The following is a 13,522-nucleotide window of genomic DNA, read 5'->3' as shown; positions in this document are numbered from 1 at the left end:
CCTCTCATTCCGTGTGGAAGTGGTAAGGTTTTGACTTCTTTGTCCTTCTTCCCCACTCCATTTGAAACACTGTCTTAAGTTTAGCATTAGTAAATTGGAGAGGCTAGTTAGCTCGGTAGCTTGCTATGCTAGCGGCGGCCATCTCCTATGTCCCTGCAGTGATGTAAACAAAGAATAATAGCAGTATTTCATGTCTACAAGGCTCTAATACTGTTAAAACCCGTATTTAGAAAGTCATAATCAGGTTTTTTTATGAAAATATTTTGTTTATTAATATTGAATCCTACTTTGCGGAAATTCACTTATCCCGGTCGAGTCTGGAACCAACTAACCAGGGAATGAGGGATGACTGTACATTGAATGATTTGAGCTATTTGTCATCAATTACCCCATAAGCTCATGCCCTTGAACATGAACACGATGTTATTATTATGGTTGTTATTATTCATTCATTCATTTTCTATGCAGCTTGTACTAACTAAGGTTGCGGCGGTATGCTGGAGCCTATACCAGCTGACTTTGGGTGAGGGGGGATTACACCGTGGACTGGTCGTCAACCAATTGCAGGGCACATACGAACCCAGACCTTCCAGATCTCCTGACTGTCTGGCAAACATGCTAACCACTAGGCCACCATGCGGCACATGGTTATTATCATTAAAATATTTTTCTTCTTATTATTGTTATTGTAATTATATAGTCTAAATAACAATGTATAGTTTTTATATAGTAATTTTACCAAGATATGAATACATTTTGAATTCAAAACACCGAAAAAGATGAAAAAAGTGAAGAAAGACGCGTATGCATTGGCGTAGATGACCACAATGTATCCCCTTGAGTGTTCTCCACTTGTATATCTTACTAGATGTCATCGTTTAAAAATTAAAAATTATCTCCAGATTTAGGTTTTACGAAAACTGTAAATAAAGAACACATTTTTTGAAATATTTTGGGTAAAAATTCCCAAACTGTGGCCAAATGTGCTTTTTGTTGAAGAGTGACTACAAGTATGTACCTCCAGTATATGCGCCATTAAATGAAAGCAAGAGCTCATGTTTCAATTACTGTTCCAAACACACACAATATGAAGGCAACCCAAATAAATCTGTGCGCTGCCATGTGATATACGATATATGATAGGATTATGACCTGAATAAAAAGTGCAACCTTGTGTAAAGAATAAGAATTCCAAATTCTTCTGATGTTGTTTTAGTCACATGGATTCGAACATAACTGCAGTCTGATGAACAACATGGGGCTTATCCCCCACGCACCCCACCGCCCTTCTCTGTTTGACTTTGCGTGGCCTCCCTTAACCTCCTCAAGCGGGCCACCTCTTCCCAATTCCCCCACTTTAGATGATTTGCACACATGCAGGTGATTCTTGGTGTCCCTGATGATAAGAGGGAGACAGGGTGCTGAAAAAGGGTCAAACCACATTGAGAACAAGGATATGAAGTAATGGTAATGGGCTTATTTGTTTCGGCCGTGCTTAACATTGAGGAACATCGCATGTTTACACTTTGCACAATTCGATTTAGTCCTACCTACAGTATGTTCTAATAATAAATAAATACAGAAGTAAACACTGTCAATGCAAATAAGGTGAAGATAACTGATATGAGACAGTATGCTTCTCAGCCTTCCTCGCTCTTCCAAATACATGATAGCAAAAAGCAAAAAAATACATTGTATCTTTATCCCCTTAAAAAATAGCACTTTCCTCCTCTGTGGGGCGAGGCTACTCTACTGATGGAAATTCTCCTCCCTGCTCGCCCTGCGGGTCTTAGCCACATCTCCAGCTAATTTACAAAGATACCGAATTATTCTCTTATCTGTGCGGCTTTAAAGGTTGTAAGGTTGATTAACAAGGCTCCCCCCGTCCTGTTTATCAGTTCGGGAGCGCGGAAAATAGCCGGCGATAAGTGCACAGGCCATTAAACATTCTATTTCCCCTAATATTTGTCGGCATCCATCTGCTTAACTGATCTGCCTTCACTTTAATTAAAAGGGATTCCCGTCTTGTCGGGGAAGGGGGGTCATTATGCGGTGGCGGATGCCAGGAGAGGAGTTTGTGATGAGTTCAGCGTTCCCTCTGTCCCTGGGTTGCCAAAGGGCTTTTTTCATTTCTCCCATCCAGACTCCTCTTGCTCTGTCGGTTAACCCCTTATGTCTCCTTGCACGTCTTTATTTAAGCTATTGGGGGGGAAAACCATGAATATGTATTAATATTTCTCAGTTTTTTTACCACTTTCTTGTGCCATTGTCAGCAAAAAAACACTATAACTATACCTAACAACCATTATTAAAATAAGTTATAAAATGCTCTATAATATAATAATAATAAAATAAAGAAAAATAATAATAATAATAATATGAATGATGCTATGGATAATAATTATTATATGAATAATAAAATAACATTATCAATGCAAGTATTAATATTCATATAAAAACCATTAAAATAAATACCATTTCTAAAAATAATACTTTTACCAGGGTATTAATACATTTTAAATTTAAATTTAAAGAAAGTTTAAAAACAGAAAAATGAAGTAAAAAAAATAGGAAAAAATAAGACAAACCCACGTATTATTATTATTATTATTATTATTATTATTATTATTATGATTATTATGATTAGAAAGAACATTAAAATAAAAAGATAAAATATATATGAATTTGAACAGGGGTATGAATATATTTTTAATTTAAAATAACTGCACAAAGGGCAAAAAAAAAACCCAAATAAATAAATAATGAAAAATTGGAGGACAAACAAGAAAATTATTATTATTATTACTGTCATTATTATTAAAAATGTAATTTGCATTTAAAAAATACCAGGGTGTGATTACATTTTTCATTAGCAATAAAAGCAAAAAAGGTCGAAAAACATTTTGAAATGTGATGAAATGAAACTACAAATTGCATTGTCACAGATGGCCGCCATGTATCCTACTGGGCATCCTCCACCTTTTTCATTTCTTCCGTCTCCCCTGCTTTTTTAAGCGCTTGCTACAAACTTTGCCTGGTTACTGGAGTGCGGCTACTCGCTTCCAGCTTCTCCGGCCGGCTCCAGCAGGCATGAAGCATCCCGTCTCTTAATGGTTTGATTTGGCCAACACTAGTTGGATCGATGAGGCTGTTTACAGTTTCTCCCGCTCCTCATCCCTTTTTGTCTTTTTTTCTAATTTAGTGTTCCCAAACCATGGACAGCGTCGTGAGGGCGCGTGCTGTGCTTGCATCTTTGCCCTCCTCCCCGCTCTCCATCACTGTCCATTGATGTTCCACCCTCCTCCTCGTCCTCCTCCTCCTCGCTTCCTTTCCTTCTCCTCTTTTTCACTCTTGCTCTGGAAGGAGAGCTGCATGCCTCCACACTTCTGGACAAGACTGATGGCTCGTCAATAGCATTAGCCAGCATTGCAGGCCTCACTGGTGTAGAACTAAATCAATGAGGTCTAGAATATAAAAAAAATAGTAGTTGGTCCACAGTTGGCAAAGAATTCTAGAGAAAATTATCTAGAAGTTTACTTTTAAGACAGAGAATAGCTTCTGTTAGAACTTTCGTATTATACCATCTTTCCTCTTTTAAGGAAAATGTATAAAGAAGCCCAAAATTTGACGGCAAAGTGAGTTTTTAGCTGCAAAATAGTTACCTACTGGCCGGATCATTTCGAGAATGATTCAATAGCTGTTGTGCTATTCTTGAAAAATATGAAACAATTTCATATTTGTATAGCACATTTAAGTTTTTAGGTTATTCAGTCATATAAGAATAAATAAATAAGGGAGTGGGTGCTCCACAGAACTACTGCACGCTACTCAAATATAAAGGACACTAAAATACCAGTGACGCAAAGTAAAAGGAGACAGGTGAGGCACAGCCATGTCATGTTGAAAAATCCAAAAACAAATGATGATAACACAAAATAAATATACATTTTTGTCAATTGAACTGTATTGTAAATGTATTTTCTGTATGATTCCAATTGTTTTTTTGACATTCCCTTAAGTACGGGGCAGAAACCTAAGATGAGGCTGCAGCGAGCATCTCTTGGCTTAGCGCACAAGCCCCGCCTCCCGTCTGCGTGCACACTGAGTTGGCTCATGGTGCCTGCCAGTCTCTGTTTGTCTGCACGTGGCCAATAGTATAATGTTGCAGAAGCATTTGTTACACACCATGACTTTCTACAGCCCGTGTAATGTCTTTAAGGCAAGTGTGACACTGGACAATAAAATCCATAGAAAAGTCATACGGGAGGCGCTTGTAGTACTCGTTTTGTCCTGAAGGGGTGAGGGCGTGCGTGAGCTGGAAGGTGCTTGTCACTGCCGTCATTCCAGGGAGGAAAAGCCAGCATTTATTATGCTCTGCGGAATGAATGAATGAGACTGCCAAGACGGAGGCTTATATACCCAAGCTCACCGAGAGGTGATCTGACTTTTACAACAAAGTGTCGCAAGTTTACCTGGAGAAAAAGGGTACTTCACATCCAGATAAAAGGTAACGACACAAATGTTAGTCAGTTCATGAAAAAATAAATAAATCGGACTAAGAAGTATTTGAAAACATTTTTTTTAGTCAAAGAGAATTATTCTGTTCTTTGTCTTGTTATCCTCTTAATGAGCAACCTATAAAAAAACCCCAAAAAAACAGCCAGGAACCTCAAAACATGTCGCTGTAAAATACATAAAATGACAAAAATATGAAAGTATACTACAAAGGCAATAAAACAAAACACAAACAATATGAATTGCAACATGTCAACAGTAAATACTGGTGTAAATAAAAATATGAACACTAAAAATTGGTTAAAAAACATGCAAACTATGAATTGTCATATATAGAAAAATGACATTGTATATAAAAGATGTAAAATCTATTAACAAAAGTATAAAATACATAAATACAGTAAACTATAAAAGTAATGATAATAAAAAAAAAGAAATGCAAGATAATAAATTTGCACCATTCTAAAGGATCCCGGGAATGTCTATCATAGGTTATATGAAGTCCTCCGAGGGCCATACTTTTGCTTACAAAATGAATAATACATTTTGGGGGTTTGTATAACCCTTCCTTTGATGTTTTGTTTTTGGAACTGCATGGCGGGCTGGATCAAATGATCTTGCTGGCTGTACATGTCACACGGCCCGTACTTTGCCCACCATGAACTGCGTGAGCTATAAAATTATGATATGCCTGTACTGAAGTTGTATAAATAAATTTGGACATGGCGCTCGTCCGATACAATGGCAAGAACAACCATTTAAAACGTCTTACATTCTTTTGCCACTTTCTCGTGTCGTTCCTGTCTAAACCCACAAAAATTCTCTTATGAAACATTTAATACATGATCACCGAATTTCAATCAATTCCAATCAATTAGTCCAGAATGGAAATGGATTGACATTGTCAATGCATTGACTGGATGTTTGTGTTTGCGTGTGTTCATGGAAACCAATGATACTGTTGCTATCAATCATTCAAATACAAGAGCTTCAGTTCACATTTGGAATTTTGAATAGAATCTGATCACGAGCTTGTTGTTTATACTTCTTGGGTGCTAAACAATATACCGTATTTTCGGGACTATAAGTTGCACTTTTCATTGTTTGGCTGGTCCTGTGACTTATAGTCAGGCGCAACTTACTGTAAATCAATCAATCAATATATATGTATATATGATTTCTTTAAACATGTTTTTAAATGTTAAAGGGATAGCTCGGATTTTTTGACATGAAGTTGTATGACATCCCCATCAGCAGTGGAGTGCACCAACAGTAACTTAACCCCCCCAGTTGTTCTGGTCGGAGATGCGTGACGAGGAACGTAGTTCCGCTTACTTGCTGGGGTCATTTAAGTAAAGAGTTTGGCTTCGCAAAACAATATGCGTACAAAAGGGTAACACATTTGTGTCACAAAAATGCCCCCTCGAAAAAAAGCAGACCTCACAAATCGTTCGGTGTTATATCTGTCCCCCGCACTGTTAAACAACCGAAACTATCGATAAACGAGTGACAATTCTATACATGTAGTGTTTAATTGCTTTTCTATGACTTACTCCTGGTGTTAATTCTTTTTACACTTGTATAACCGTTCATATTGGACAATTTGACGCTTCAGGCACTTTTGTGACTCGATTTTTGTTTTACTGCCTTCTCATTTATCATTAAATTTGAAGGTTTAACTTCTTTTTACACTTGTATGACAGTTAAGAATGCTAAAATGTTACTAAAAATATTACCTGTAGAGATAATAAAGCTTGTATGATTGCCACATTAATTCAATTGCCATTACTTGCAATAGGAAAAGTTGTTTTTAAAGCAAAAATATGCTTTCACTGTTGATATTTTGCACACGTCGTGTGTATGTACTGTAAACACAACGACACTCTTCTGTACTCTTCACACTTTCCATTGACACCTTTTTGAGTTACTCTCTGCCCTTCCGCCAATGACCATCTTATTAATTAATGCCAGCAGCAGCTTCTCCTCAGGCCGCTACCTCTTTTAATAACTCTTTTAATCTAATCGCCCACTAATTGGTCAAGATAGCCTTTTCCCTAATGATTTTTTATCGCAAGGTAATTAAAGGGCCCCAGAAAAACAGCTGAAATATACCACATTTTTTCCAAAACGTCCTGATTGGCAGAGAAATACAAATAAGATGCGGTGACAAAATGCCAGTGACTGATAAATCTTTAATATAAAAATTGTACAAGAATTCTGATACAAATTACAAGAGGTATTTGGACAAAATATGAATAAAATTCCATTTACATCCCAAAACCCTTATGCATTTTATGCAAAAACAAAACAAAAAACAGACAGATATGATACAGAGAAAAAAAAGCAAGGATTTTTATTATTTTTTTCCAACAAAAGAGGACCACTTTTACCCTCCTGTCTGCAAATGGGCAACACCTTTTTAGGTAACTTGCAGTATTAATGAGGCTTCTTAATCACCATGTATTTTTAACCCCTCAGAAAAGCACATATAATACTTTGTTCTTGCAGCCGTGTTACTTTTAAGACTTCAACGCAGGTCCTCAAGTTTACAAGCTACTAAAGTTTGATTGGCACAAAACATCAGCAAATATTCATTTACACATTTTAATTGGAGTTTTTTAAGACCGTTATGATATTTCACAGGTTCCAGTTCAAATTAAGACGAGTTAAAAAAAAAGAAAAGAAGCATCTATACAAACCCACTTGTGTCTTTTAGTGTTTTATGGGCGCCCCGTCAAGCAGTTTCATTCCGCGTGAGCTACAATGACAGTGATGTAAAAAAAAAAAAAAAAAAAAAGACAGACAGTGAAGAAAAGGTCAAGTCAGTTAAAGAATAACCGACGTTCTTCTGCACAATTCAGTCCGGCTCATAAATCCAGATCAAGCTAGAAATTATTAGCAATCAACGGACAGCAATTTCACCCTCGGCAGATTGTTTCACATGGAACCGTCTTTATGTAAGCCAGCTCTTCTACTCCTGAAGTGCTGCACACAAAAGGGTGAAAATTTGTCAAAACATGTACCCCTACTCTTTTACTTGTGCTATTATTTTTCGGACAAATACACCACACGGTGGCACTGTTTTTAAACCCCGAAGTTTGACCTCCATAAGCCGAACTGAGCCCAAATTTATTGCGCACCTCGACGCACTCTACAAAACATCCACTGTAACTTTGAGGCGTTAGTCAAATCAACACAACATTTGGTACGCACCCTTAGTGCGCTGACAAGTACGTGTGTGTAAAATTTGAGCAAGATTGGTCGAAAAACAGGGCCGGCATCAAGCAAAAACATCTTTGCAGAGGCACCTCAGAGCCTCATTAACTAATAAGTCATTAACCATTTGTCTATCCATCTGTATTGCATGTATGACAGCATGTCTTTCAAAGCATTTCTTGACACCGTTTGGAAACAGGAGTTCAAAACATTCCCAATGTCACATTTGGGATTTCCCCCTTCACGAATGAAGACATGGAGTCAAATGTCCGAGCCTACTCGTGAAATGACTTAAGAATATGAACCAAGTGGGTATGAGGCGTGGTAAATACTGTACACGTATCGGCACATAACACTGCATATTCTTCCTTCTGTGTGTAGCACCAGTCAAGTAAGACAAACAAACAGATGCTGTATAGTCACGCATGGTAACACATACCTAGCATCACCCATACACTAATAAGTGGAATTTATTTTTCCAACAAAAAGAAAACATAAAGCAAAAATACTGGACTTAATTAACACTACCCACCAATAAATACCCTGCTCCCTTGGCTACTTGGACCACTGGAAATAATTGTACCATAAGACAGTCATGGATGTTTCTGTTGTTGTTGTTTTTTCACAGATAAGCTCAATTTGTATTTTTAAGACTCAAGTGCATCATATCAATAATTGTGGGTTTTTAAGTATGATCTTGGTCACAGTGGAAGGTGGGGGACTATTTTAGGAGGAGAAGTGCCGGTTCTTGTATGGATACGCTGGTGAGGTGCGTTCACACGTTCGTGGTTCGGTTACGCTACTAATATGTACGCGAAAATGCGACGGAAGTGCTGTCTCTCTGTTCTGCTCTGTCTGTGGGACAATGGCGCTCTTTAGAAGTATATTTTAGAAGCTTTTTTGTGAAATCTAAGCTGGGAAATATCAAGAATCGACCTAGCCGAATTGAATATTTTGGGTTACGTCACGAAAGATGCCCAATTACGCCCTTATTTTATGCATATGTTCTTTACTGCACAGCCTTGACAAACATACCAGCGTGAACGCTAAGCTAACCACACCAAAGTGCACGCACAAATTACTATTGTTTTTTCTTTTTTGTCCACACCATAGCACCGAACCACAAGTGTGAACGCAGCCTGAAGCCTGAATTATGCTCCAGTGCTACGAAGCCAGTGCCTCCGGTGGAGCTTGACGTACACATCCAAAACATTTGCGTCAATGACACAGGCCCCAGAGCTGTGACTGAGCAAAAGGTTTGCAAATACGAACACCTACTATACAATACGTTAGTTTTATGTGGATGCTGCTTCAGTCGCTATTGTTCACTACTACACCGGAAGCTAAATAGCTAGTCAAAGAGAAAACAGAGTTTTGCTCGCTCACACTCGGGAAAACACTGCCCCTAGCGTTTTGGTGGAGAATTGCACCTCAAGCGCTCACCTACAACTGGATCAGCATAACGACGTTGCTGAAGGATAATTCAGCCTTGAGGCAACCCAAATCGATTAATGTGACGCTTCATTTGTAGGTATTACATAAGGTTGTTTTTTTTTTTTTAAGATTTGGGCACATGCATTTAAAAAAAAAAAAAAAACGTAGAAAAACTGGCGCCAGTATGTTGAAGTCACATGATCAAACAACACACCTTAACTCACCATTGCAAAAGTCCTCACTAATATTACACATCCCCTTGTATAGATGCAAAGTGCAAAAACATAAAGGAAAATCAATAGAAAACACAGAATGATATCAGTGTAGGAGCCTAAAAAGAGCATGCCGGCAACCTCTGAATATCTAACAAAGCAATTCACATGTATTTTTTATTTCTTTTTTGCCTAGTTTAAAATGTGATAACATGACTCAAGCTAGTAAGATGCTACCTCTTTCTTGCCTATAGCTTGGAAGTATTGTACTGGACTGTAACATAAAAACCATAAGGGAAAAAAAAAGAAGCAAACGGACCATCAACACAAGTCTTTTACACCAAAAGCCTCTCGGGACATTATTTACAAATGAAGCTGTCATGCTTTTTTTTCTCCGTGAAGGGGTTCATTTAAAAGCTATCATTACACAAATACAACAAGAATGTTTTTTTTTATCCTCAATACTATCTTGTCTGCAGGCAAAGTCACAAATAAGAGGTTCAATAGATTCTTTGGAGAGGAGAGGGTGTATGAAAACAAACAAGTTCTTAAGTCGTTCTTTCCAAATAAGGAAAATTCAAGGGCCATATTTAGTTTATGGAAGGACTTTTATGGGCGGGGAGGCGGGGCCAAGTACAAACAGGAGGAGGAGCTGGAAGAGGGAAGGAGGCGAGGTGAGGAGGAAGCTCAGTCTACTAGCGTGGAGAAGGGCATGTTCTTGTGGAGGTTGGGGTTCTGCGAGTGTCTGTTGCGGCTGCGCACGGAGCTGAACACCATGTTGCACCCCGGGATTTTGCACTTGTGCATCTCACGCAGGTGCACAGTCTTGTAGTGCACACGCAGAGTCCCCTTGTTGCTGTACATTTTGTGGCAGATGTTGCACAGGATCCCGCCACCGTCGCCGCTCCCCCCGCTGGATGAGAGGTGGAAGGGCGATTCCAAGCACTCGCCGTGTCTCACCCTCGTTTCTCCAGTCTCTCGCCCCCTACCGTCCCGTTGCCTGGAGAAGTCCTCCCCCTCGCTGTTGCCTTCCTCTTCTTCGTCCTCCATTCCCTCCTCCTCCTCCTCCTCTTCCTCCTCCAGGTCATCCAATAGGATGCCTTCGTCGCTGCCCTCGTCTGACTCGCGTGAGGAGTGGATGCTGCCGCTGGACTGGACGCTGGATGTGGTGCTCAAGTCCAGAACCATGTAGTCATCCGGCTGGCCTCGGGAGAAGCCGTTGGTGTGATGGTTCTTCAGGTGAGGGTGGAGAGGGTGCTGGGAGAAGTCATTGCCCATGGGGGAATGCGCGTCATGGATCAAGCCGGCGGGTCCGAGGCCTCTGAATGCCATCCCGCCCATCGGGTCCAAAGCCATGTGGTGGTGCCCGGCGTAGATCTTTGCCAGTAACTCGGCTCGGAAGTCCTTGGGCAGTGGCGTGAGTTGGGGGTCCAGGACGATGTCGTCCAGCTCTTTGGTCAGCAGTTTGCGGTGCAGGTTAATGTTCGAGCTGTGCCTGATGGGAAGATACAAAAACATCTGCATACGTAAATAACAATTCTCCTCATTTAGGCTTGCAAGTAAAATAAACACCAATAAACACTCTAATAAACACCATGCATCGGTTAATCGCCGGGCGCACTGTCTGCTTGCGTAAATTAAACGCCACACCTCAGATGTCGAGGGCGACGAGGGCGCTGTGATTCCCCTGACTATGACTGAGTGTTGATGTAGGTCGTGACTATTGTCTTTACCACAACAAGCAAATTAGCAAATTAGGAATTGGAAAACATTACACAGCAATACACTTAATTACAATATATCCCTTTCCACTTATTTATTATTACTTTTTTTTTTTTTACAAAGAAATCATGTTATGTAAAATTATAATTCCATACATGGTAAAAATAGCAATAATTATGTGCGTGTATGTGGAAAATATATAAAAAAACGAAATACATAATATAATTAATAAGAAATATTATCAACAATAATTAGTTAATTAGTTTAAGAATTCAAAAATACAAATTAAAAGTATTAATAATATAATGAGATTGGTATTATTCAAATCTAAATAAAATACATAGGAAAATACAAAAAATATGATTATTTTATATTAAATTCATTAATTACATGTATTCATTTATTTTATGACATTACATAATATGCAAATATAAATATTAAAATTATAATTTAATACATATATGTGTCCTGCAATTGGCTGGCGACCAGTCCCGGGTGTGCCCTGCCTCTTGCACAAAGTCAGTTGGGATAGGCTCCAGCATACCCCCGCGACCCTAAGGAGGATTAAGCGGCATAGAAAATGTGCCTATGTGCGTGTATGAGGAAAATGTATGATACATTGTAAGCAAAATACATAATATGAATACAAGTCATAAGAAATATTATTAACAATAAATAAAAAAATGCATTATTACTTCATTATTTTAATAATTAAATAATACAAATACAAATATCAATAATATAATGACTGCATGAGTACAATTGGTATTATTACATTTTCAATAAAATACAGGAAAATACAAATAATACTAATTATTTGATTATACATAAAAATAATTCAATTCATTTGTTTTTTACACTTATTATATATGTAATATGCAAATATAAATGTGCAAAATTAATACTCATACAAAATAAAATGAAAAATATCAATAATAAAATTACTGTATGAATAAAAGTCTAATGAAAATATGAAAATAAGTAAGACACATGAGATAAAGTACACATATTAACAATGCTAAAATGATATTTTATAGTATGAAAAATAATGTGTTCAAATATCCTCTGTAGTTGAATAAACAGACGCTCCTGGTCACTAGATAACGAAATCAAGTGTGTGCATTTCTTGTTAGTATCAGCCTGCAGCTCCTCTCAGCAAAGTGCAGACAAACACAGAGAGAGAGCGAGTGAGAGCGAGAGCATGTTTACCGCTGTCAGCATGTCTGCACTGTGCACGGCCCTCAAATCCAATAGACTGTGACTCAATTAAATACTCCGGCATATTGAATGGGAGTTTATCAATTGATTGGAGCTGTGGTAATGTGATAATGGAGGGGGAGCTGGATAGCATATTAGCACTAGGCCCTGGCAGCATTAGCACGCACACATACTGCAAAGCCTTATTGGAGCGCTGCAAGCCAAATGAGCGTGTCGCTCTGGATTTAATTCAATTAAACATTCTCTTTTCCACTAAACACAAAGTGTAGTATAACGTGCTTGAGCTGATGACACAAACAAAGTCCCATGCGAATGCCAGGATGGGGATTACGGAGCTTTTCAGTAAGCACACAAAAGCCATGCCAAAGGGTGCCAGCTAAAATGAGCCAGAAAAAAAATCACAATTCATTGCTTTTTTTCACTGTAATTTCACAGTTTGTTTGTTTTTTATGAGTGAAGCACACTTGTCACAACATAACACAGAAAGAAAACCTCCACCATCTTGCATTAAATCAAATGAAATGCCATCACGCCGTGCCTTTAATATACTGTACATGTGAGGGGTTTTCCATGCAAGGAGGGCACTGTGACATCAAAAAAGAAAAAGGATCATCCTTTTTTTTGTCAAAAAAAGAAAAAAAAATGGAGTCACAATGGATAAATAGAGCTTACCAGCAGTGGCAGGGTTGATGCAGTCAAAAAGGGTCCCTTTCCTTTAATTATTTACTTCCCTATCCGACATTGTCCTGCAAGAGGTAGAAATACATTCATTTGAGGGACCCTTTTCTGTCAAGCAGGCAACCAGGAGCCCGTCCACTCGAGCATCGTCAGCATCGAGCGTGGCCAATCGATCGGCTGTGGCTGCCACTGCATGTGTGTTATTACTGTACGTGTGTGGACCAATATACTGCTTCCATACAGTGGATCAAAAAGACTACGTAAATCCTTTTGTTCGATTTGATCCTTTTGATAGTAAAGCCATATGTTAGCTTAGTGCCGAAATATGGTCCAATATTGTACATACGTGGATGTACAGGCCAATGTGTTCACTTGCAGAGGAAGAGGGATACTACCGCCGATCCCGCTTCTGTCGCCACAAATTTGGTTTGTTGCTTTTAAGTCAAGGATGCTGTTGTTGACGCTCAGGTAGGCGGGCCCTTTTGCAACACCTTTTGTTGTTAAAAAAAAAATACAAGAACACCTTC

General features: G+C 38.6%; 1 protein-coding gene across 6 annotated transcripts in view; it reads right to left on the bottom strand.

Moving 5' to 3' along the window:
- Positions 1-9,265: 9,265 nt before the first annotated feature.
- The window catches only part of bnc2 (basonuclin 2), a 221,872-nt gene continuing 217,615 nt past the window's right edge, over positions 9,266-13,522 (bottom strand). For 5 of the 6 annotated variants that reach the window (XM_054778865.1, XM_054778863.1, XM_054778864.1 and 2 more), the window contains one exon: positions 9,266-10,872. In XM_054778865.1, coding sequence (XP_054634840.1) covers positions 10,065-10,872 — 808 coding nt within the window. In that variant the 3' untranslated portion in view covers positions 9,266-10,064. Of the gene's footprint in view, positions 10,873-12,989; positions 13,064-13,522 lie in introns of all 6 variants that reach the window. The other variant, XM_054778869.1, reaches the window with a different exon arrangement.

The sequence above is a fragment of the Dunckerocampus dactyliophorus genome, chromosome 6 (assembly GCF_027744805.1).
Source record: "Dunckerocampus dactyliophorus isolate RoL2022-P2 chromosome 6, RoL_Ddac_1.1, whole genome shotgun sequence".
NCBI classification, from domain to species: Eukaryota; Metazoa; Chordata; class Actinopteri; order Syngnathiformes; family Syngnathidae; genus Dunckerocampus; species Dunckerocampus dactyliophorus.
Note: the sequence above shows the minus strand (reverse complement) of the source record. Positions and strands in the feature narration are given on the sequence as shown.